The sequence below is a fragment of the Copadichromis virginalis genome, linkage group LG20 (genome assembly GCF_057382275.1).
Source record: "Copadichromis virginalis isolate Kocher_CV1m ecotype Utaka linkage group LG20, C_Virginalis_male_GT1.1, whole genome shotgun sequence".
Classification (NCBI taxonomy): domain Eukaryota; kingdom Metazoa; phylum Chordata; class Actinopteri; order Cichliformes; family Cichlidae; genus Copadichromis; species Copadichromis virginalis.
In genome coordinates this window covers 23485083-23511892 of record NC_140637.1, presented here as the reverse complement: position 1 = coordinate 23511892, position 26810 = coordinate 23485083, and the positions used below count along the sequence as shown (strand labels likewise).

General features: G+C 39.1%; 1 protein-coding gene across 1 annotated transcript; it reads right to left on the bottom strand.

Annotated features, from left to right (window-relative positions):
• Positions 1 to 6847: 6847 nt before the first annotated feature.
• slc9a8 (solute carrier family 9 member 8) lies at positions 6848 to 26385 on the bottom strand. The gene is made up of 16 exons (XM_085444955.1): positions 26074 to 26385; positions 25513 to 25697; positions 24288 to 24368; positions 21340 to 21398; positions 16790 to 16873; positions 16226 to 16327; positions 15901 to 15935; positions 14788 to 14931; positions 11609 to 11750; positions 11401 to 11506; positions 11185 to 11301; positions 11016 to 11098; positions 10820 to 10931; positions 9405 to 9625; positions 8530 to 8679; positions 6848 to 7964 (listed from the first exon to the last, which is right to left on the bottom strand). The coding sequence occupies exons 1-16, from the start codon at positions 26310 to 26312 to the stop codon at positions 7851 to 7853; spliced, it is 1974 nt and encodes a 657-aa protein (XP_085301081.1). The 5' UTR covers positions 26313 to 26385; the 3' UTR covers positions 6848 to 7850.
• Positions 26386 to 26810: the final 425 nt, after the last annotated feature.

Below are 26810 nucleotides of genomic sequence, written 5' to 3'. Positions count from 1 at the left end.
AAAAGTGCTCAGTGCTGAAGCCTTCCAAATCCACTCTGAATTCTGAGTGAATTTGCTTCCTAATTCAGAATACCTTTAGCTTGATAATATGTCTCATTATTTATGTGCGTCTGCGGTTTTGAAGAACTCTAAGCCTGTCAGTTGTGTCTAACCCTTGTTAACAGCTTTTTACCCTAAAATGTCGGCTGCTGGTATGTGCAGCTTGGCTTCACCCAGAAGTGAAGCATTGTGATGTTGCTCACACGCCAATCTAATGTCACAAACTAGTAGCTGAGGTGCTGGTAGCTGACACACAGGAATTGGTGGTCACTTTGGCAACTGAGCAAACTACTGGTTTCCCTAATACACACATTAGTAACACTGGGGAGCCTTGTCAAGAAGAAGGCTTCTGGTTAATGTCAGTTCATAATAGTTCATAACTGAGCCCGTTTAATGCTGCTAGATGTTTCCAAACTACTGATTTTGCATACGGCTGGATGGATGGCTGATAACTTTATTCAGCTAAATGAGGAGAAAACTGAAGTCCTTTTTTGTTCTCTCAAAAAATTGGTACCTTTGGTTATGGAAAACTTAGGCCCTCTCGCTACTTTTGCCAAACCTTCTATCAGGAACCTTGGTGTAACTTTTGACTCAGCTCTGACTTTGGACACTCATGCTAATTTATTGGTTCACTCCTGTTTTTATCATTTAAAAATATTGCTAAGCTGAGTCCCATTGTTTCACGCTCAGAACTAGAAATGGTCATCCATGCATTTGTCTCATCTCGTTTGGATTATTGCAATTCTTTGTTCACTTGTTTAAGTAAAGCCTCTGTGGATCATTTGCAAGTTGCAAGTTGTTCAGCAGGTCCCTGAGGTCATGTGATCAGGGCTTGCTGGTTGTCCAACATACGAGGCTGAAAACAAAAGGCGGTAGAGCGTTTGTAACTGTGGCCCACAGACTCTGGAACTCCCTTCCTTTAAGCCTGTGATCTGTGGACTCAGTGGTGTCATTTAAAAAACAGCTAAAAACCCATCTTTTTAAACTTGCTTTTGGTTGATTTCTCTTTTTATGTTTTAGCTTTTCTGTGAAGCACTTTGTGATTTTTCTCTTGAAAGGTGCTATACAAATAAAATGTTACTTTACTTACTTTACTATCTGTATATAAATAATGGATATGCAGTCTCAGTAAGAAAAAAGAACACCCTCTAAGGTTTTACATATCAGGACATAGTAAAAAACAATCTGGTCCTACCTTGTAAATGTTAAATGCAAGATCTACAAGTTTCTATATAGCTTGATTATGTAGCGTGCAAAGAAGATATGTATGTATGTATGCATGCATCCATCCATCCATCCATCCATCCAGCACAGGTCCTCTACCAGAGGCCTGGGAGCTTGAGGGTCCTGCGCAGTATCTTAGCTGTTCCCAGGACTGCGCTCTTCTGGACAGAGATCTCCGATGTTATTCCCGGGATCTGCTGGAGCCACTCGCCTAGCTTGGGAGTCACCGCACCTAGTGCTCCGATTACCACGGGGACCACCGTTACCTTCACCCTCCACATCCTCTCGAGCTCTTCTCTGAGCCCTTGGTATTTCTCCAGCTTCTCGTGTTCCTTCTTCCTGATATTGCTGTCATTCGGAACCGCTACATCGATCACTACGGCCGTCTTCTTCGGTTTGTCTACCACCACTATGTCCGGTTGGTTAGCCACCACCATTTTGTCCGTCTGTATCTGGAAGTCCCACAGGATCTTAGCTCGGTCATTCTCCACCACCCTTGGGGGCATCTCCCATTTTGACCTCGGGACTTCCAGGTTATACTCGGCACAGATGTTCCTGTACACTATGCCGGCCACTTGGTTATGGCGTTCCATGTATGCCTTGCCTGCTAGCATCTTGCACCCTGCTGTTATGTGCTGGATTGTCTCTGGGGCATCTTTACACACCCTGCACCTGGGGTCTTGCCTGGTGTGATAGACCCCAGCCTCTATGGATCTTGTACTCAGAGCTTGTTCTTGTGCTGCCATGATTAGTGCCTCTGTGCTGTCTTTCAGTCCAGCTTTGTCCAGCCACTGGTAGGATTTCTGGATATCAGCCACCTCCTCTATCTGCCGGTGGTACATACCGTGCAGGGGCCTGTCCTTCCATGATGGTTCCTCATCTCCCTCCTCTTTCTTGGGTTTCTGCTGCCTGAGGTATTCACTGAGCATATATATATATATGTGTATGTGTGTGTGTATGTGTGTGTATGTGTGTGTGTGTGTGTATGTGTGTGTGTGTGTGTGTGTGTGTGTGTGTGTGTGTGTGTGTGTGTCTACATCATTCCATTGTTAAGTGCTTATAAACAGACAAGTTTTTGTCATCTGACTATATACAGTAGCATTTCAAAGATATTCCGAATAACAAGATAAATTAACCATACATATCTGTGCCACATGAGCAAAGCAAAAAAGTGCTGCAGGCTAGTAAAAGAATAATAACAAACGAGCACTAAAGTGACACAGAGCTGAGTGAATGGAAAAAAAAAGAAACATACAGTTGAATTAAATGAAAATCTGACAAACTCCTAACTCCATCACTGGAATAAATAGTGTTTAAGACAAATAATGGCTTATCCTCAAAAAGTGACGTTCAGGTGAGTGACAGGTAGGTGTTTCAGTGCTGTGCAGAACACACGTAACTATTGATGTTACAGGATGTCTAATGAAATGTCAATAAGGTTAGCCACAATAAGCCTCTAAATCTTGTGATCTAATTACCACGAAGTCCGTATGTGTATTATTGATTACTCTCATTGCCGCCATTGACTTTACGTCTCTTTGTGCTGAGTGGTCAATCCAGCCAGTGAATAAACACTTCAAGCTTTCTCTCTTCTGTTATCAAGCGAGCACACATTTGAGAAACAGATCATTACTTTGCACAGACTAACAGTGCAGTTGTTAATTCATTTAAAAAAAAGTTCATATATGAAATAGAAGTACTCACCGGCACAGTTATTAGGCACACCTGTTCAACTCCTCTTTAATCAGCCAATCACATGGCAGCAACTCAATGCATGTTAGCACAAGGTCGAAACAACCTGCTGAAGTTTAAACCAAGCATCAGAATAGAGAAGAAACATAATTATTAGTTGCCATTGATGCTGATGCCAGAGTGAACTGGTATTTCTGAAACTGCTGGTCTACTGGGATTCCCTCCCACCCCCATACATCCATCCATCTCCATGGCTTATAGAAAATGGTCAGAAACAACAAAAATATCCAGTGAATGGCATTTCTCTGGGTAAACAGTGAACAGGTTGAGCAGAAGTAACGCTGATGTTCTTTTTATACATGACTTTTTCTCTTTACTGTACAGCATATTGGTTTAATATCTAAATGTATAGATATTTCCTTCAAAAGACTGCTCACAACATTTGCAACCCCAGCAACTGGATTTCATGCAGCAGAATCCAAGTGCAATACATTCTGGTACAGGGCCAATTTTCATTTTGCTTCTTCATGACATGCTTTCTGTATTCCAACACCTCCATGTCCAGTGAAAACTATGACAAACTAAGATCAAACCACACTCAAAACACCTGATGTGACATGTACTTTTCTTTGATGAAAAATCTGAACTCAAACATCCAGCCATCTGCTGCATGTTGTGGCTGTGTTTTCTTTATCATTATTCTGGGAAAGAAAACACATGCACCCCCCTCCCAGACAAACAATGATCACTGGGGGCAGCTGGAAGTATTTGCTTTGCCTTCTGAGGTGACTTTATACGTGACAAAAGACAAAAAGCTGTTGTTCTTTTACTTTGGTTTTGCTCTAAACGAGCGCTGATGCAAAGACTGCTGGTAAACTGTACTGATATATACTAGTAAATAAATTGACATATATTACTCTTTGTGGTGCAAAAGAGTAAAACCATGATGCCCAGATATATCGCTTAAGATTATTTTTCTCCATTAAACCATAAGTCTCTGTTTAAGTATTGGATATTTATGTGCTGTACTTCTCCCGGATGGTCTTTCCTCAATTTGCATGCTGCCTTTGAACATTAATGTCATAATAGTGAATTACTTTAGCAAGTTTCCATAGTTAAAAGCTGAAGCAATTCTCAGCATATGGAGACTGCTGTGACATATAGGGAAACTATAAAAACTGTAGCTTCTGATTCCAAATATGAGCAAAATAACCAGTGAAATCCCCTGCTGTAGTTCTTCTACAGCTGAAATCGAATATTTGCGTGCATATGCATGTGTGCATAATCAGAAACTGTAAGTGTGCTAGAGTGGGATATTAATTCACACCTGTACCAATGTAAGGCAAATTCCATCAACATATTATTTATTTCTTTTTTACTGTTTGGCAGAGGACCAGACTCAATTCAGTCACTCTGCAGTTTTTAATTTTTCCATCTAATCTCTACAAAAAAAAAAAAAAAGCTGTCCACTTGCATGTAAAAAACAAATACAAAAAAATGTATACAGTTCAAAAACTCTTTTCCCTTAGACTTTTAGTCTTAATTTTCTTAAGTTACTGAGTACTGAAAATAGTATTAAAACCACTGTTATCTGGCATCATCAATTTTTCATGGACCAATGTAGTGGATTAAGACCCCCCCTACTGGATGCAAATCATTATTGCAAAAAGGGATTTCCACAGAATTAAATGTCCTCTGTATATACACGTTAACACTGTGCTTTCAGGAAATGATATCCACTTATTGCAGGTGGTTATTTCTGGCTATGTGAAATTTTGTCCTCAAATAGAGACCACTGTTTACAAATAACAAATGCACAAAATCAAAACCATGCGCAGAGATATGCTGTATATGGACCAACTGGCCGCATTCATTTATGTTCTACCTCCAGTTAAACACTGTCACTTCTTCATCAATATGCCTAATGAGTTCCCACAAGATGGTTCAAGGGTATAATAGTCTGGTGTTATCAGGACTGGACATGAGAGCTTTGACTGTATGGGTATAGGATAATTTCCCAGCAGGATAATGCATTAACCTTTTTATGTATTCTAATTACTCTGTGGACCAGTCTGGCTCCCTGTCTATGTCAGACACATTTAACCTTCCACTTCCACTTACTACAGTCTATGTGGTTTGCGACATTACTATGAACTAATTAGTTCCTGCAGCTTAAGAAATGGAAAGTGAACCCTGCAAGAATAATGCTCAACAAGTGATTATCACTGAAATTCACATTAAAACCTGTTAATGTCTGAAACACTGTGTTATCTAATATATATTTAGGAGACATGAGTGCACAAGTTGAATTTTATTCATATATTATTTTATCCAGAATAATAGTGTACTATAAAAAGACGCGACTAATATTTCAAGTGAAAATGTGTGAAACTGCTTACTTTACGCACCTACAGGGAGTACAGAATTATTAGGCAAGTTGTATTTTTGAGGAATAATTTTATTATTGAACAACAACCATGTTCTCAATGAACCCAAAAACTCATTAATATCAAAGCTGAATGTTTTTGGAAGTAGTTTTTAGTTTTAGCTATTTTAGGGGGATATCTGTGTGTGCAGGTGACTATTACTGTGCATAATTATTAGGCAACTTAACAAAAAACTAATATATACCCATTTCAATTATTTATTTTTACCAGTGAAACCAATATAACATCTCCACATTCACAAATATACATTTCTGACATTCAAAAACAAAACAAAAACAAATCAGCGACCAATATAGCCACCTTTCTTTGCAAGGACACTCAAAAGCCTGCCATCCATGGATTCTGTCAGTGTTTTGATCTGTTCACCATCAACATTGCGTGCAGCAGCAACCACAGCCTCCCAGACACTGTTCAGAGAGGTGTACTGTTTTCCCTCCTTGTAAATCTCACATTTGATGATGGACCACAGGTTCTCAATGGGGTTCAGATCAGGTGAACAAGGTAGCCATGTCATTAGTTTTTCTTCTTTTATACCCTTTCTTGCCAGCCACGCTGTGGAGTACTTGGACGCGTGTGATGGAGCACTGTCCTGCATGAAGATCATGTTTTTCTTGAAGGATGCAGACTTCTTCCTGTACCACAGCTTGAAGAAGGTGTCTGGCCCATCAAGACTCACTCTCATTTCATCAGTCCATAAAACCTTAGAAAAACCAGTCTTGAGATATTTCTTGGCCCAGTCTCGACGTTTCAGCTTGTGTGTCTTGTTCAGTGGTGGTCGTCTTTCAGCCTTTCTTACCTTGGCCATGTCTCTGAGTATTGCACACCTTGTGCTTTTGGGCACTCCAGTGATGTTGCAGCTCTGAAATATGGCCAAACTGGTGGCAAGTGGCATCTTGGCGGCTGCACGCTTGACTTTTCTCAGTTCATGGGCAGTTATTTTGCGCCTTGGTTTTTCCACACGCTTCTTGCGACCCTGTTAATATTTTGAATGAAACGCTTGATTGTTCGATGATCACGCTTCAGAAGCGTTGCAATTTTGAGACTGCTGCATCCCTCTGCAAGATATCTCACTATTTTTGACTTTTCTGAGCCTGTCAAGTCCTTCTTTTGACCCATTTTGCCAAAGGAAAGGACGTTGCCTAATAATTATGCACACCTGATATAGGGTGTTGATGTCATTAGACCACACCCCTTCTCATTACAGAGATGCACATCACCTAATATGCTTAATTGGTAGTAGGCTTTCGAGCCTATACAGCTTGGAGTAAGACAACATGCATGAAGAGGATGATGTGGACAAAATACTCATTTGCCTAATAATTCTGCACTCCCTGTAGGTCGCCTAACTCCAGTACTAATGCATTCAATTATTAACGGAATGTATTTTTTATATTATGTTATATTATATGTATGTGTGTACATATGTGTACATATATATGTGTATATATATGAGAGAGATATTTATTTATTTTTATATTCTTGTGGTACTCACAGAGCTTGTATAGAAGCCATTATCCATAAACGGCACATAAATATTCTTCAAATAAATACAAAAAAAAAAGACATTGCCATCTGACATTCATTGGTGCCCGGGATCAAAGGAAATACTTTGTGAACAAGGTCCACTTTTAGACAGTGTAGAGACAGAAATCTTACCCACAAATCAGCATAAACACATGGAAGTTAATTGTTTTTAGAGCTAAAGTATACATAGAAATGAAAGCAATTTCCCATTTTTCAGAGCAATAGTCTAGAATTTAGCATTTAACTATTAGTTTTATCCCACCTGCTAAACTAGTTTTAACTCTCTCCTGCATTTCTTTTGTTGCCCGGTACTTGGTCCTTTTTAAAAATCTTTATTACATATGTATCAATATATATGCTTAAAATTTACTCAGAATAATTAATTAACAAAAATGTGGAGACTTGGAGAGAATTAAATCCAGTTGAATAGCTATTCAAACCTCTGGCAGTATATAAACATTGGCGCCATTGTTTTGTATCTTCCCCCTCACAATCTTTAAAACTTCCATTGTACTTTTAACTAAGCAAGGGACAAATAGAAATGATAAGGTGCTTTAGAACTGAACATTTTCATCACAGTATCACTTGAGTTTTCCCTTGGATTGAAAGATTCATTCAAAAAAAGAAAGAAAAACACGGGAAAAGTTTCTGAGAATCAGCAAAACTCTCTTCCTGCTGTTCAACATGTCAATGGTGCATACAATCAGATATCCTGCCAATTTCTTTACAAAGTAACAACATGTTTTTTCTCATTCAGTTTTACAGTGTTAAATGTGAGTTTTACTCGGACTGTGACTTGACACATTCCACACATTCCTGTGGAGGAAATGAAAAGTATGCTCATTTTCACAGAGGGACACACAAACCACAGCCCACACAATGTCCATAAATTGGCTTACAAAAAAAAACAAACAGTGAAAGTGATCAGAGAAGTTCGGCTTCTTCTTCGTCGTCCTCAGAGCCCGACGGTCCTTGTCGAACTTCTTCGTACCACTTGTTGGTCAGAGTCTTCATTTGGATCCGGCCATGTAACAGGTCCTGTTAAAACACATCAGACACACAAAAATTTGGCAATATGTTAGAACGAACATGCACGTACAGAAATAATCACACAAAGATGCAGAGAACTGGACAAAACAAAAGATCTGGAAGTCTTAAAGCAAAAACATTTAGACACTTGTTCACCACAAGTAGTTGTCAGAATTGCTCAGACATATTTCTCAAATATTTCTATTAGATTATTGTTTCTGTGTCTAAACATGACAGTTTCATTTTGATACAAGAAACAAAGCCCTACATAACATGACACCCCCCCCCCCCAGAAAACTATAAATATAAATATAGGAATAAACCCTTGGGCAGAAATGTTCATGCAGGCATCTTTACACATTTCCTGACGACACAGATTCTCATCCAAATCAAAACGCCCCTCGCAATGAATAAATACATCATGATAATGTGAGATATATATTAATTGTGGATAAATCCCAATGACTGAGGACAAAGCATGACAACTGGAAAATAACAAAGTATTAACAAAGGATTGTGATCTTTTTTTTAAGCTTTATGTGCCACACAAAAGACTTCCCCCCGATTCGCTTACCTCCTGTGTAAGCCTGCGAGTGAAGAAGGGGTTAAGGTACTTAGCATCCAGCCACATGAAGCCCTTTAGGTCTTGCCTCTGATAGATTTGAGCCTCATACTCCTCCTCTGTCAGTTCTGATAGATGCTGCTCTGACTCAATGGTATTACCCTGTAGAGAAAGATGAGCACAGAGGCTGAAGTCATATAAACATATAAAGCAATTAAATTAGAGGGGGCAACAACGCAAGGAGGAGAAAAAGATGAACGCAGGAAAAAGTTCAAATGGCAGAAAAGCGGTGAGACTGGTGAGTCAAGATCACACACAGAAGGAACAAAGACGAGAGGGAAAGAGCAAAGGGACCAAAGAGTGAATTACATCAAAGAGGGCTGGAGACCCGTAAGGAAAAATGGGGATTTGATAGATCTCGCAGCTAGCACCTCAGGGGGTAACACTTAGCTTTGGAAGACATCAAACATGCAAATACTATACATGCAAGTCATGAAAACACACCACCATTAGCTTCAAATGACCTCAATAATAGGATCTACTTCAAAAGAATGACCCATTATATTGAGCTAGAGCTAATACAGTTAACTGAAATATTAAACACAAGAGCTTGATTTGGGAAAAAAATTTTATTAGTGCCACTGGCTAAGGTCTATTTGTGCCTGTCAGAGGTTTGGTGTTTTCAAGTGTGAATCTCTATGATAGCAGTCCATTCCCCCTCACTGATTCAGTGTCCTTCACAATCAACCCTTTGATGTTTTTTCCCTCTGAAGTGCGCAGAAAGAGCCTGATGGCAGATGAGAGGATGGCGCAGCTAGTACCAATACAGACAACAAACTCTCTGTGTGCCCCCCGTGTGCTAGAACCCTGGGTGCTTCAATCATTACCATCTTTTGTGTCTTGCTGAGATTGACGTCCTTCTTGTTTTTACGCCGTGACTGGCTATCCTCAATGTCCATGATGCGGATGAGTGGCATGGTGCCACCCCCGAGGAAAAGAATGGTAAAGAGCACGATGATGATGGTGGTGGTGCCGATTAGCTGACGCTTCTCAATGGGTTCCAAACCCAAATGAAGGCTCAAGGCATAGGGAATAGCACCTCGCAAACCTAGCAAAGAAGGGGGGGAAAAAAGCAGAATGAATGGAAAAAGAAAACATTTAGCATAATGACTTTCACAAGAAATGGTTATCATATAAAGCTCGATGTGTTTTAACTTTTTCCACATTTTAGTTTTAATGCACAAGATATACAACAGGAGCACGTCTCTGTTTAGTTAAATGATGTTTATTGTGTTCAAAAACAGTAGGACAATGGTTGTCTGCTATATCAAAAACTAGAAGTTTAGACTTACTAAACAGGCACCACAGTGTGAAGTCTTTGCTAAAAAAGTTTACTGCTTCAGTGCTTCATACCACCTTTATTTTCAATGACAGACTCAGACCTCCTCAGCATGATAGATAGCATCATAGCAGAAATTTCTGGAGAGATTTTCTGACTATCTTTAGAGACGTTTTTTCAGATGCTCTTTGCTGTAGTGGTGTGTTCCTCTAACTCTCTCTTTCAACTACCCCGACTGCATTCCACAACACTCAGCCTGCTTGTTCTGGTCAGTTTTCAATTCTTCAGAAACTCTTTGCAAAATTATCACGATAAAATATTTTGCTGCTAAAGAGTCTTGAGACTGGAAGTCATCTTGTTAAGCAGTACTTTGTTACTCCTACAGGCACTTTTGATGCAGTCGACAAATTTTATTGTCCGACCTCACAGAAATCACAGGTTTATTCACTTCTGTTGCGAGTTAAAAAATAAAGTCGAAGCAAAATATTCATTTGATCTCTAAATAACTACACAGAAGTCAGTGACTATATTAATCTTTGAATACAGAAAATGCTGCTTCAGTGATGCTTTTCTTTTTTCACTAGCTGTCGCATTCACAAGAATTTCTGAAAATTTGACCTCTGACCTTGACGATGCATCTCACATGCAGCATGTAGCAGCGTTCTGGGACACTAAGTTTTACCCAGCCAAAAAACATCGATTATGAATTCATTTTTATATTATAAAGCAGAGAAAAAGAAATCAGACATTCTTTTGATAAGGATAAGCTAAAATCAGTCCATGTTCTATCAAAAATGTGATAAACGCAACCGATTTTCCAAAACAGCTGCAGAATAACACAAACTCTACTTTCATTTGCAGCCGGAGATGTGCGCACTGTGTTAGTGTAATGAGTGTGGTTTAGACACCAATAAAAAGATGACGCCCTGTAATTAACGAAACACATTAGTCATGTCATCTCACCACTAAACCACATGATGAACATCATCTTAGGTGTGATCTTGTGGTCCCTGCAGAAGTTCAGCAAAAATGACAGAGGGAAGATGTTCACAGCACGGCCAAGAAGAACCAGGACCTACAGAGAGAGAACAGCTGTCATTCCTGATTACCGTGGGAATAAGCAGACAGATTAAAATGACATCAATAAAAGACAACTTACTATGCACCAGATTACAAATGACATTTCAAATTTATGAGGGAAGCTGAAGATGGAGAGGCCGAGGAACGCAAACACACACGTCTCTGGAGAAAGAAGTTAAGAAAGCAGTGAAAACTTCTGATAATGACAGCCAGCGGTGAACTGGGATGCTAAGCGAGAATCTACTGACCACACATAAAGGCCACAGTGCGCAGTGTCTGCTGCATAAGGATCTGGGTGACAGGAGATAGGTTGTGATGGGTGTAGTGAGACATCACAATTCCCGCAAACAGGATAGACATTATTCCTGTAGGTGGAAACAGATGGGAGATGGAGGTCAGAGGAAAAGTCAAACATACAAAACTATTCATGTATTCATTATGTGCATGTGATTGTATTGACCCACCAGACAATTTGATTCCCTCTGCCAGTCCATAGGGAAGATAGGCAAAGATGATCATCATCCCAAACTCCAGCGATGGCGTGTTCCTCAGGTCAAAGTGTTTCAGAAACTGATTCAGTAAGTTAGGGAATTGAAATAAGGCCAGACCAGAAAATACAATTCTCACACATATAAAGTACAAACACATGCAAGGAGAATGGCGGCTGGATACAAGAGCTGAGATGAGTCCAGTGAGGGTTCCCAGTGCAGCAGAACCGAAAAACATGTTAAGGAAATAACCCAGAGCTTGTAGAAAAGTCTCCCAGCCTGTTACCGTGGAGTTGTCTGAGCGGGAAAAGAAACCCTCCGCTGTGCTGAAAAACAAAAAAGGGAGGAAAGTAACAAATTAAATCTCAGTGGCACTGTGATGCATTTAGTCTCGTAATATCTTCAGTTGACACTAGAGGGCAGAAACACTCCACCAAAATTAGGAGCTGGAGAGAGCAGGCATACTGCAACTATCCTGTTGGTTCAACTGAGATATTTGTACCATACATTTCAACTTGTTTCTTTATTTTCATCACAATAAGAAACAAACTGTAAGACAAAAGTTCCCAAACATTTACTGTGATCTGTGATTACCAGAAACACCAAAATCTCTTATAGCGTGACAAATGATTATCTTGGTGCTGGCACCAAAAATGTTGCATGTTGTGTATTTCATAAATATTAGTTTAGCTGGATTCACAGTTTACATCCTATTTATAATCACAATGTTTATTAACAGCCTTCCAAGGTAAAGCATTAGCTTCTGCGTGGCGTTTGGAAATGGCTGGGCCAAACTACATGATTGCTTTCTAAGAAAAACACTTTGTTGGGTGCTAACAATAAGCACACTGCCAGGGCTGCTCAGTCAGCCTATTTATTATTTATGCACTCATTTAGACCTCAGAGACACCCGGATACTTAAGATCACTTTGCACATTTATCCTGTAGTGAGTAGGAGAGATAAGGAGCAATAAAGGGAGTGCAGATACTGAAGCTAGTGTGTGAACAGGAAACCCGAACACTGTTTCTGTCAAACTTGTCTGTCAAGTTTCTGTCGCCTGTCTGAGGTAGTCAGTAAGCAGATAATAACAATAGAAACTAGATAAACATTCTGAGTAGCAGATATTCTGAAGAAAATCTAAAGGTGTGCCAAGACAAACTTCAGTGATAAGTTCAGACATTGACCACTTTCAGCCTTCCAGCCACTGGGTTTCATCCTTTTCCCGATTTTGATGGCAGCCTGCTCACATCCAGTAATTTAATGTCTATAAAATCAAAATGTCTTGCTATTTCTATCCTCTTCAGTCTTACCCATGAAAGCAAAATGAGTCATCTGCAAAAACTAGGTCAAGTTCAAAGGTTGGGAAATGCCTGACATCAAAATTTTAAGCCACCGGTGTGTTACTGTTGGTGTGTTTAAGAGGTCTACTGCACTCAACCAAATAATTAAGCCTTGAGGACAATATAAGTCAGCACAAGAGCACATGAGTATATGTTTTAATATGAAAAATATCCCTCTCTCTCTCTCTCCTTGCTTTCTCCTCATGTAACCTGGTCGAGGCAGGTGGCTGTCCTATCTGAGCTTGGTTCAAGAATGTTCTTCTTGTTAGAATAGTTTTTTTTCTCCTCACTATTGCAAACATCAGTATTTAGTATAACGTGAGACAGCAGGCTATACAAATACATATGCCCCGAAATCCTGAGTTGAGTGCTGTTATGAATGAAGCGCTATATAAAGAAAACTGAACTGAAATTTAATTAAAAAAAATACTGAAAATGTAGGCATTTTATACATATACATCAGTAGATCTTTATTGTGTTACTTAATGATGTATTTTTCACAGAGTTGTATAGATTGTATTGTAACTCTTGTGGTTGGCAGATCATGCTATTGTTTCCTGTTTTGTTCAAAGTGCAATACACCACCCAATTTAGAAAAATGACAACTTGCTCATACATCCTCTTACAGGATGTAAGAGCAAGTTGTTTGAAATATGCTTGTGAAGATTTTCGCAGTAATAACTGCATTATTACCTAATCCACCACCCATTCTCTCTCAAGACCCAATGCAGGGTTGTGCGGAGGAGCTAAAGCCTCTATCACAGTGGCCATAGGATGAGAGGCAGGGTACACCTTGGCCAGGTTGCCAGTGTGTCCGAACATAAACAATGGCTAATGTTTATGTTTATTCTGTTAACTTCATGGTCTTCTTGTAAATGAAATGCCACCGTTTACTTTAAAATGATCGCATTTCCTTCTCTTCTTTCGTGAACTCAATGGCCTTTGTTTCAAAATGGGAAAAAATGTTAAGCTTATTTTATGCACCAACAATATGATTGAATAAAATTAAACTGATCAGGAGAGCTGCAGTTCAGTAAGTGCTGTAATGGGCTAATATGATTTCAGCTAAAAGCAGGTACTGCTATTCTGATCCCACTTTATAGCTAGTATTTGTTTGCATTTTGTCTAACTGGTACCTGTAAAAGCAATTTGAATGAACTAATAGCAGTCCGTGCTTGTAACAAATGTTGAATTACTTTGAAAGAAAGTAATCTTAGAAGTGTAGTACTTGTGATGTTTTGAAACATGTAATTTTTTGATGATTTCTATGAGCATTTGGGGATCTTTATTTGTTGTTATATGACTGCCACAGTAAATGTCTATTACAGACCACAAAATGCCACAAGAAATATCTTATCCCCCATGTGTCTAGTTTAATGGACCTTAATGAGGTGATCACAGTCAAGCAAGTTGGGCATACTAATATGTTTTCATTTGAAACAATTTTTACTATAATTAAACATGGGACCCAGTCAAGTGTTTTAAGAATTGAAACATTGAGACTTTTGGAAATCCTGCTGACCCATATTAGCTAGAAATTGAGAGAAAAAGAGAGTTTTAGAAGCATCCATGTTCACTATTCGTCATACCTTGATTTGTGAAGCCCCTGTCACATAGAACTTTTCCAGTAGAAACACATTAAATCAGCCCTCTACTAACAGTGGTTAATTCAGCATGGATAAAGAATTACAGGCACTGCTGAACTTATCAATGCCAGCAGCAGCTATTGCTTTATCATGCTAGTAGTGCCTACATGCCAAGGTTATTAAATAAACCTCATCTGTACAGTGATCAATGTAAAAAGCTGTTTTAATATGAAAACAGAAGTTTGGATTTGACCTCAGTTGCTGTTAGATTTTAAGACGCTATGTTGTGTTGTACATCTAACCCTTGTATAACATCTGCAGAGTGCAGACTCTATGCATGCTGTCCTTAGGCCTACTTTTTGATAAAGACTGGGAAAATGTAAATGTGCCAGTGTGTGCAATGGAGAATATTCAAGTCATGAAGGAGTGTCCTTACTTGGTGAGGACAATGGAGACAGCATCGTTGAGAATGCTTTCACCAAACACCAGCATATTAAGGACTGGGTCCACGTTGAGTGCATTGAATATGGCAATGGTAGCTACAGGGTCCACGGCTGAGATCAGTGAGCCAAAGGCAAAGCTACAGCAAAGTAGAAGGGAATGAGAACGATTTACTTCATTCATAAAAGAAATTAAGACACAAACACATGTGGGCAGTAAAAGAGGAAAAACATTTCCAAAATAAATAAGAGGAAGCAGGAGACAAGAAATATGATTTTTACTTTCTCTGACTTTAAAGGAGTCCGAATGCATACAAAGTAGCACACTTTAGTACTAGGAAAATAAAACATTAAAAGATTATCAAAAGTTTCCTGGGAAAAAAAACTGACAAAAAAACCAACTAAACAAAAAACCGCAGAAACAGGTGTAAAAATGGAGCAATTACTCAAGAAGTCAAGAGGCTGTATTGGGACGTTCCATCAGAAAATCTATTGAGCTATGTACCCTACATTCTAAAAAATCCCCCAAATGTAAACTCCTTTAAGTTATTTCTGAGTTATTTTCTTTGTTTCATTCAAAAACAAATAAAATACGTAGGCTAAAGTACTGCCAGAATGTGCTAGTTGCTAGAAAAAACACATGGGTGTGGAGTAACATGCTGTGTTTGTACTGGATATGTCTCTGGTAGGTGGATTATCCTGTTACTTTGAACTCCTAAAAGACAAACCCTTCAGATGTAGAGGGCACAGTTCAAACTAAGTAGGAAGAGGGTGTTATTAAGAATAGAGGGGGAAAAAAAGAATAAGATAAGATAATCTTTATTAGTCCCTCACGTGGGAAATTTGTTAATTTTCCCACGTGAGTAAGTTACACTAGTGAGTAAGTTTTGACCTTTTGTGGCTCATGTAAAAATGGTAAATTCAAAGAATTCACACTAGCAGAAAATGATCTCAGCTCAGTATGTGATTTCATCAGTGAAATACATGTTTAGTCCAAGACTAGGCTTAACACCTGTCAGCAAAACTGAGCCAAGTTTTATCTGACACAGAAAAATTCCATCACAATGAAGTAAGAAAGCTCACAGTAAATGCTTAGAAAAAAATCTCACCTATCAGTCATGGTCATCTTATAGATAACATCAGCCTGTGAGGAGGGTTATCAAAAAAAACAAAAAAACAAAACCCCAGATTGTTAAGCTGCAAGAAAACATCTGATTACGTCGATATCAGTGTTACAGATTTGTACAATAAGAAAGTGATAATGGTGATGCAGCAATAATTTATTTTTGAGCATATCCCATTAAACATTTCCTGTACTAACAAAACCTTGACAGAACATTGAAAATATTATATCATGAGGTCACATACTCTTTAACTGAATGAGGGCTGTGTGCCACGGGCCTGTGTTGATTACTAGATTAATAGAAACATCACCTGGCCAAGGAAATAGATGCCTCCTCCAACTATGAAGGCAGAGATAGCTGTGCCGATCACAGCAAAGAGGGTAATGGAACCAATGTTCTGGAAGAAGTTACCCTGAAGACACAAGAACATGCAGGTTAAGTATTAGATACTGCCAGCAAAAAAAATTATAGCATAATTTCACAGAGAGTTGTAAAAAACTAAAAAGACTGTGACCTTTTAGTTGTTTGGAAAAAATGAAGCCAGTTAATAATGTAAAAAATAAATAAAATATTGATAAAATAAAAACAAAGGGAGCAAAAACTCAATTATCAAAACAGAAAACACAAACAGGTGACCTGCTTAAGCCTCTTGCTGCTTTTGAATGATTTGTAGGTACTGCATTTGTAAATGTAACACACATATACTAAAAGGCTCCAGCTTATTGCTGGGTTGCTCAGACTTTTGGTCTCATGAATCTTATTCCGTCACGCCTAAAGGTCAGTTTTGTCCTTTATAAATATATGTGGTGGTTTGTACTGTTCTAAGAACACGAGGGTGCTGGTTGTGTAAATCCAGCCTCATACACACACGTACCTTATGTAAAGAGTATCCAGATTCAAAGATGATGGGTGGCAAAAGCAAAAGGAAGAACATGTTGGGTCTGAACATTTCCTCCTCCTTTTAGGAAAATAAAAAACAAAACATTTTATTGGTAAATAAACTGCAGCAGAGAGGCGACAAAATGCTGCCTTTAACCTTGGATTAGAGCTGCAAACTGGTCAATAGTAACAAACTGATGAGGTACAAGTACAATTGCAAGTGTCATTACTGTAAAGTGAGACATGTGCAAGCATTGAGTCATAGTTTCAAATTTAAAGAAAACATTTGAAAACGTTAAAGGGAAATGTAACTGTGCTAGTCAAAGAAAAACAGCACTTAAATCATTTGGACTGTTACACATTTGACATTGTTAATCTAAACAGGAATTCTTAGCAATACTGTTAACGCAAAAAGTATGTACATGCCAGTAAATGATAAAACACTAACTTGTGGTTACACATTCAACAAACACTCCACATTATTCATCGGACACATGAAAGCCGGTACAGTGACCATCAGCTGACCTAATGAGTCATGGGGGAGGAGAAACGGTGAGGGCGAGGGGGACTGCCTGAGCTGTTATAGTTACAGCTCTTTATCTGACAAAACAAATTTGGATGTCGACTCCTCAACAATGAGCACACACACACACACACACACACACCCAACAGGTATTTGTCTAAGGACCGCCTGCCCTGCCTTCCTATTAGGCAACTCACCATTCTATAGAAGCTTTTAAACATGCTCACTTCAACATGCTGTAAACAGGCTGTGAGCTCATCGTTCATATAAACAAGAACACACACACACACACACACACAGGGACCTTGGCTCTCTGATTATTTCAGCAAAATAATGCAATCTTTGTTGCTTCTCAGCTAACTGGGCCAGCCTCCAAGATCAGGCACAGGCATCATGTGCCCATGCCTTACGCTCTAGCTGCCAATGTGTCTGTGCATCATGCACCGTGTGTTCTTGTGTTAGCCAAAGTGTGTTTGGACGGGTGTGTCAACACACAGTATGCATTAATAAATGTTCATGCACAAGTTACATTTCTGAGCGGTTGACACGGCGGTTGCTTCTGTTAGAAAGTTTGAAAAAGGCAGAGCCATATTTACAGCACTCAGTCAACAATCTCCCTCTTTGTATTATGAAAGCCTGTCATGACGGCTGGTTGAACCTGAATTTCAATCCCAACAACCCCATTAGCAGATGGACGTTTAGACAGTTATTTCCACACTTGATGTGGCTTTCCTGGAAAGTATTGCAACAGGCCGGCAACACCTGAGTGCGTAACTTTTTTCTCACATACACAATCCCATTCCGCAATCCTCCAATTTACCATTTGAGACACTATTTTTATAGAATTTGCTATCAAACACGATAAGTAGTTTATTAACTACTTATTTTTATTAAGTAGTTAATAAAAAGGTTTAAGAACTTTTCAATTAAAATATGCCAGCATATTTTAATTGAAAATATGCTGGCATAACTTCTTGCATAATCTTCTGCTTTTAGGTATTTGTTTTTTCCCTTTCTAAGTAATTATTTAGAATTAAAAGAGTATAACTGGAGTGATATAAGATGAGACAGAACCACAAAAAAAGAAACCAAACGTGTGGGTGCAGGAGCAGTCATTTTAGTTCAGACGGTAAATTTCTCAATATCAACAAAACCATGGCTACAAGCACAGAGGGTCAAGCACTGAGGACAGCCTGCGGAGGATGTACTGTATGCTTATGCTAAAAGGCTATGCCTTGCTTACTTTGTTTTTCCAAAACATTCAAATTTCAGGAAAAGTAGACCAACTCTTGCTTCCAGGTTACCAGTTTCTCTCGACATTTAGGTCAAGCAGAAGTCTTCAGGCCAGGTGCTCAGGAATGAATATTAACACCAGAGACACATGAAAGTATGCCATGCGTGCACTGCGACCTGACATCTACCACTGTACTCCCAAGGCACCAATGCACGTGTTCCTTTAATGCTAATAAAAATGCCAACTGGGAGGACTGAACAAGTACACATTGGTTTTTCTCTACACATACCTCAAAGGATTCTCATTACTTTGCAGGTAAGAGACTGGTTAAAAGTGGAGTGCAATAAATAATATTTATCAATGAATAAAACAATTAAATAAATTGTTAAATAAAACAGTCTAAAGGAGAAAGAATTGTTCTTTAGAATTTTGGGACAAACAAATGTTGTTGGGCGTTACATTTACACTGACTGACAAAGCACTAGACTTTAGGCAAGATAGCACTGCAATCTCCTCCTGAAACTGGAGAAAGTTATGGACTGATGAGGAGTAATGAGATTTCAGAAGCTGAAAGGAAAGATGAAATGGATAAAACCAGAAAGCTGACGATGGGTATACTCGGGAGAAGAGCTGATACAGAGCTTGAACTAAATGAGAAAAGATGAATGCCAAAGATGAAGAGAACACAGTTAAAAGAGAGTTGAGAGATAACAAAAAATATGAGTGCAGATGTTGAAGAGACCTTCATTTATAGTACAGGGTCCCTGGAGGCTTGATTTTGACAACCGGTGAAATCACCACATAAAAAAAAGCACAAAAAAGCCCCTAAAACCACAATTAAAACTTCTCTCATTCTGTCGCTCTCTCTCTCCGTGGCGTGGGAGACATCTAATAAAATATGTGCAGCCCTTTGGGGCTAAAACACACCACTGCTGCCACTGAAGCAAAGTGACAAGCCCAGATAGGACAATACAGAAAAGCTTAAACAGAGAGAGAGGTCTTGTTTGGAGTACAAATATTCTTGTTTATCTCTCTCTGTTTTGGCGATGAGACAAATTTCTACGATTGTAATACTTAATACCAGCATGCTACTTCCACAATCTGTGTCAGAAAACATGGGAGAGATGGGGGGGGATGAAGGTAAGTATAAGGAAAAAACAGAGAGGCCTTCCCTGCATGTGCTAGAAAAAAGCACACAGGAAAAGGCTCTCTTTGTATGGTGGGTTGTAGTGAGTGCACTGAAGATAGAAAGCTCAGTTGTCAAAAGCAAAGACAGCAGATCGGTGGTAAAAAGGAAAGAGCAAATCCAGCAATAACAGGATGCTGCTGCCTGAGGGAGTTGTACACCCTTCAGGCAGGGTATAGGGCAGTCCTCCAGGCTGGCGAGATTAACCAAGTGGGCCAGCTGTAGAAATGCTCTAGTTGGATGAGGTGGCGCCAGCCTTACAGGCAGCTACCAAAAGACATTGATCAGGGAGAACAGATCCCTTTAATTAATTATAAAAAATAAAGCACAAACCTACAAACAAATGTACAGTTTCAAAACAGCTGCAATTAAAAGTAAACAATAAAAAAAAATGCTTACAGAAGCCCAGTTCTGCCACTGGCAATCTTACTTCAAACTGGTTTCATCGTGCTTCACGGAAGCTTTTTAAAAAACAAATAGGTCAGACATAATTCATTTGAATTGTGTCCTAGGTCTTTTCAGGTCTCAAATGGGCTATAAACCACTTAGCATATCCATGCTCCAGCAAAGAAGCAGCTGCAAGCCATAGTGTAATTCATATTACTTTACTACTATTGAAGTCACTGCTGCCTAGACATAGACAGGAGAGCAGGCTTGTTTGCTACAACTTAAACACAAATACAGACATAGCAGTCTAGAGATTTACAGGACTGGGGCAATGTGTGGAAAGGGGCTCCAGGGGCTCTGGTTACTAATGTAGATGACTCAGCAATACCCTGGGGGCTCCGAGCTTAAAAGACAATGGGACCCTGTGTGCAAGAAACATTGGCATAACCTGTCCTCTTTTCCTGCCTCCCTTTCACTCTGCATATCCTTCCCTGTGCCTCTCCTGTTCACTTGTTTTCTAACTCACTGGCAGAGAACAGGGAATGTTAATTAAAGGGTCCGAGAACTGCGGGGGGGAAAAGGCTTGTGGGGGGGGGGGGGGCATACCAAGCACAAAAATGGTGCATGTCACAGGTCGATAACAAAGTTTGCATGATATGAATGATGACATTTGTGACAACAGGAACCAGGAAATTAATGAATGAGAGAAGAAAGAAATACGACGCAAAGATGAAAAATGAAAGCAGATGTTTTGGGCAGGTGTGGGAAGGGATTTTCTATGGAATTTGTTGCATTACAAGTTACAAGACTGTGCATTACGTAGGAATGCAACTGCACTAAATATGATCAATCACTGTATCTATCCAAAGTATAAAATGGACAAAGGTTTTAGAGAATACTTTTGTATATTTTTTGTGCGTTTGTGGGAATGTAATTATTTTACTCCACTCTAAGAAAATCAAGCAAAACTAAGAACCACACATTTTGAATCTGAGAGCAGTGAGTGCAGCGTGGAGATAAGAAAGGTTGCTATGGGTTAAGCTGTGGACATGCACTGCATATGTGTATTTGTTTGTGTGCTTGCAGTGTAGACAAATGTGATTATTTTACCTAATGCTAAAGTAATCAAAACCAAAAAAAGCTACATTTTAAATTTGGACCAAGTGCAGTGCTGACAGAAGAAAAAAAACATGTTGAAACCCAGTAAAACTATACCTTCCAGTTGGCCAGTTCCTGGAACTCAATGATCTTAATGAAGCCTCCCATTAGAATCCCTGGAAAGAGTAAGGAAATACCAGTGTTTGAAAAAAAAAAAAGTTTACTACTTAATTTCATGAAAATCACGCAACACATGCTATTTTAGTGGTTTACAGTAAATACCTCATAAATGTCATCATAGTTCAATTATAACTTGTTTAAAAGAGCTATGGTTATACTTTTGTCTTTGAGAACATCCTGCTGGGGCTTCAGTTCTCTTTCTACACAACCCAGCAGAACATTAATTAAAAGGGTGATGAAACACAAAGCTTTGTAAAGAGTCGAGAAAAGGAGATAGATAAGATGAAGACAGAAATTAAACACGAGCCTCAAAGCTGTGTGTAAGTTCTAGATATATTGGCAGATGGAGAGTGATAGTGCAGAGGAAGACATACAAAGAATAGATGGGGAAAAAGGAAGTGATGAGGAAGGAAAAGCAGCCTTTTCTGATTTGTAAGCAGTGTGTTATCTCTCTTCAGCAGAGTCCCCTGTGACGAGGCCTGTCTTATATGCAGCAAGCAGGTCGTGCAAAAGCAAAAGGCCTTCAGGGTGAAGACAGATGGGTGTCACTGAATTATAGCGAGTGTAACTGCACAGACATGTAAAGAGGAAGCTGGTGGAGAGAATTAGAACGAGAATTAACCTAAATCGACTGCACAGAGGAAGCAAAGCTGCACCTCAGGAGAAAAATGAAATACATCTTGTTTTTTTTTTTGTTTTTTTTTTTTTTAAATTAAGTACTTCTTAAATATTGAATAAGGCTGCAAATGGCACCAATGAGTTAGTGTTTGCTCATCTTAAATCACACAGACAACCTAAAGAAAAACGATTTCCCTTAGGTCGTCTACCCTTTGTTTCATTTTGTTGCATAACACAGAAGAAAATTGAGTCTCTCTGTGTGTATAGAACATATGAGTAATATATGAAGTCTTGTGAAAAACGAATTACCCCCCCCCCCCCCCCCCCTTAATGCTGCCATAAGAATGAACATAAAAATGAATAGAATAGACTTTTACTGTAATTGTACATGTACAACAAAAGAGGTAATATGTCTGATTAACTGTTTATCAGCAAGTGTGTGTTACCTCTATAAAAGCTGAAGCCTGGGATGTTAACCCAAGTGCTACATCTCAGACACTACAGCCCTGAGTGAAGCGTGTTAGAAAAAGACTGAACAAATACCGCTTGCTTTTAACAGCTGCCAGGAGAAGCCACTTCTCTTTAAAAATGATTTGATCTTGTTTTGCAGCCACAGGATCTGGGTACCATGCTGTTGTGGAGTCAACTGTGAACTCCTCTGTTTACCAAAGTATTTTTGCTTTAAATATGTGGCTATCTACATGAAAGTTAAAGGTTGGCCAAAATTGGTTCATGGAAAAGGACTGAATGGCTGAAAAAAAAAAAAAAAAAGAATCAAGGCGCTGCAATGGCCCAATCAAAGTTCAGATGTCAACCTGATTGCAATCCTTAACAGAGCTGTGCGTGAAGAAATTCCAGCGAAATTCAATGAGCTGAAGCAACGTTGTAAAGAAATTCCTCCACAATGCTACGAGAGACTGTTCATTTATACAAAAATCAATTACTTCCAAGTTTTTGCTGGAAAGGTTCTTCTACAAGCTACTGACTCATGTTTTTAACAAGAATGCAAAGACATCTCAACGTTTAAAACAATCCATATGCTTTGGTGCAATTCATCTACTGTCTGAAATAAGCCATTTCTGCTCTTCTGCCTTTAAGGCCACACCGATTTGAAGGAAAATTACTTCTGTTTGGCTGCTCCTCACAAACAGAAGGTTCAAACATTAGATGGCTGAGGCTGCACTGCCATGAGCTCTTAATATCCAATTGAGGATTACCCTCTTTGACATAATAAAGTTCCTTACAGAACGTTCATTGTAAAATGCTAAAATTCAGATAAGTCTGAAGGCTAAGTGTTTTATCTAAATTAGGTAGGGCAAGTTTATTTATATAGCAAAATTCAACAGCAAGGTGATTCAAAGTGTCTTACAGAGACATAACAAAACAAAAACAAATAAAAAGGATGATTTAAGATGAAAAAAAGGAGCAGTAGATAAAATCAGTAGTTAAAATATAAGTTTTGAAATTTAAGCTTAAAAATAAAACAATGCGAATTTGGTGCTTTATTCAAATGCAGCTGAGTCAGGTGAGTCTTCAAACTGGATTTAAATAAACTGAATGTTTCAGATGATCTGAGGCTTTCTGGGAGTTTGTTCTAGATATATGGAGAATAAAAGCTGAATGCAGCTTCTCCGTGTCTGGTTCTGACTCTGGGAACTGATAAAAAACCGGATCCAGATGACCTGAGGGATCTGGAAGGTTCATACTGGGTCAGGAGGTCACTGATGTACTTTGGTCCTAAACCATTCAGAGCTTTATAGGCCAGCATCAGAACTTTAAAGTCTATCCTCTGACGGACAGGCAGCCAGTGTAAAGACCTCAGAGCTGGACTGATGTGGTCCACTTTTTTGGTCTTAGTGAGGACTCGAGCAGCAGAGTTCTGAATGAGCTGTAGTTGTCTGACTGATTTTTTAGGTAGACCTGTAAAGATGCTGTTACAGTAATCAAGCCTGCTAAAGATGAATGCATGGACTAGTTTTTCCAGGTCCTGTTGAGACAGCATATTGTCTTAATGTGTTTTTCTAAGTTTAGGTCTGAGTCCATCACTACACCCAAATTTCTGGCCTGGTTGTTGGTTTTTAAATTAAATGGAAATATGTTGACATAATATAATTTTTTTGGTGAACCTCCATTAATGTAAACATAAATATGACAGATAACAAGAAATAAAATTCTACTTTAATTACTTGGACAAATACACTTATGATGTTAAAATTTTAGTATGATGCCAAATGCAATTACAAATATAATACATAAGCAGTACTTACCTAAGGACACAACAGCCACACTCTCTGGAAGAAAATGCAGCTTGAACTTGATGAGCAGGTGCACCAATATGATGCAAATACCTGGGGGTGAGTGTTAAGAGAAACATACATCCATGTTAATAAAATCACACCGTCTCCCAAATATTACAGTATTGTCATCTTTTCTCAAGCTGCCTTCCTTCCAGTAACCAAATGCACAGGGATGTCAATGAGAGACGAAGAGTACCATTGAGCTCCAATTAAATTTCTTAATAATTAAATTTAATTTCTTGGACACTGAATCCAGGAGAGATTTACTGATTAAACCTGAATTATTAGTCATATGGGAAATGCTGAATTAAATGGCCTGTATTTGTATAGCGCTCTACTTAGTCCCTAAGGACCCCAAAGCGCTTTACACGTTCAGTAATCCACTCATTCACACACACTGGTGACGGCAAGCTACATTGTAGCCATAGCCGCCCTGGGGCGCACTGACAGAGGCGAGGCTGCCGGACACTGGCGCCACTGGGCCCTCTGACCACCACCAGTAGGCAACGGGCGAAGTGTCTTGCCCAAGGACACAACGACCGAGACTGTACAAGCCGGGGCTCGAACCGACAATCTTCCGATTACAAGTCAAACTGCCAACTCTTGAGCCACGATCACCCCGAGGCCAAATTCATTCATGCAGCAAGGTAATGAGAGGCAACGTTACAACATATACAACTATGTGGCTTCTAAACTGCTCTCTGAGATAATTTTTCCATTTTCCTAGTTTAGTAAACATTTTTTTCCATATGTTTCTTTAAACCAATGAGATGTTTTCTTAGTTTACAACTAAAACTGCATGCTTTCGCAGTGTAAATCAGTCTAAATAGTAAGTACATGTGTCATTCATGATAGTATCTTGGTTTATAATCTGACAGCGAGATAGTGGACTAATGTGCATAATGGCTACTTTGGATGGTACTTCATGTCCATTCAGTGTGTAACCACATCCTCTATATGCACTGGTATCATCCTAGATCCCCATCTACAAACTTGATTTAATAAAACACTAAATTGGTTCTCCATTATTATGGGTACGGGATGAATTATGCATGCTTTGTTAACCACAAGATGCAGATTTCCTGCTGTAAAACAATTTACTTCTTTTGGTCTATCCTGTTTGCTCAGACAAACAGTGATCTTGACAGACAATATGGAGTCAGACTTATTCGGTGATGGGTGAAAACACACTAACCAATAACAAGCAGGCTGAAGAATATGGTCATCCCACTGGACTGTTCTTCTTCTTGGGCCTTAACCCCTGTCTGCACTGGCAGAATGGGCTTGACTGTTGGGGGTGCCGGGGTAGTTGGCTTGACAGTAGTTGTTGTTGAGTGAAGGGTGTCATTGTAGTAGTTGTCGGTGGTGTCATTGGACTTACTGCAAGGCGACAGACAGATTAGATTCAGAGGTGACTATGTCAGTTATCTCAATATGGCTCAGTTACGTCTTGCATTTAAACAGCTGCCATTTTGATCTAGTCTAAATTTAAGTTAGGTAGAGCTGAATGGAGCACATAAAAACATTTACCCAGTTTAAACAGATGGGATACAGATTTTGTTTTGGTGAAATTATGTTTGTCTATGTATTTTTGTACTTGTAATATTAGAAAGTATAATATTTATTTGGCATCCATACAAAAAATGATTAGGCTTGTACCGTGTACAAGCCAAACTACTGAAACTACTTCTAGCTAGGTACAATATGCCAAGTTAATCCAGAGAGAGTACTGAAATTAGTTTTTGCCGTCTCTGACCTGACCGATGACCCATCCTTCTGTAATTCGTTTGAATCGAGGTTCGAACCATGTTCTGTTTCATGGTTTTCTACTGACTGCCCTTCCTCGGCTATAATATTGTCCTGTTGGTTCACATTTCCTCCATCGTCATCTCTCTCATGCAAGGCAAGTGAGTTTTCCCTCTCTGCTCGCTCTGACGCACAAAAACTTACGAACAACAGAAAAAAGGACAAGACTTTAACAATAACGCCTCTCATCCTCAACCGACTTTTTTAAACATTAAAGCTACGTTTTGTAATTAAAAAAAGATCGTCTGTTTCATGTCGACAGCTCCATGTATCTGTTGACATTTCGACTCTACTTCCGGTTAAATCTTTTGCTGGGAGTTGTAGTTTTTTTTAGCTACCGGGCAAGGCGGTATTAACTAAGGTTAAGGGAACATTCAAAAGTTGTTGATGTGTTCGTTTTAAAAAGATAGATATAGATATTTGGTCCCGTGAATAATTCAACTTTCATGTGTACATACGAAATGTTGGCGTTTACAATTCTTGTATTTCCACTTTCCCATGAGCCATTGTAATCTAACGTCAACCGTCTTCTTGGTGCTTCGTGGGTATTGTAGTTTTATTGTGGCATGCGCTGTTTGCGAAGTACCAGATGTGTATTACATAACACTAAGACACCTTCCACCTTGTAGTCAGTCATATAAGATACCTGCGAAGATTGAGCTATCTATAAAAAGAAAAAAAAATAAA

What these genes read in the sequence shown, in the direction of transcription:
- slc9a8 (XM_085444955.1), bottom strand. Translation starts at nt 26,312, where the DNA reads ATGAGAGGCGTTATTGTTAAAGTCTTGTCCTTTTTTCTGTTGTTCGTA. An exon ending in TGTGGCTGTTGTGTCCTTAG is followed by an intron (nt 21,399 to 24,287) that starts GTAAGTACTGCT and finishes TACTCTTTCCAG; the next exon opens with GGATTCTAATGGGAGGCTTC. An exon ending in CTGGATACTCTTTACATAAG is followed by an intron (nt 16,328 to 16,789) that starts GTACGTGTGTGT and finishes TTGTGTCTTCAG; the next exon opens with GGTAACTTCTTCCAGAACAT.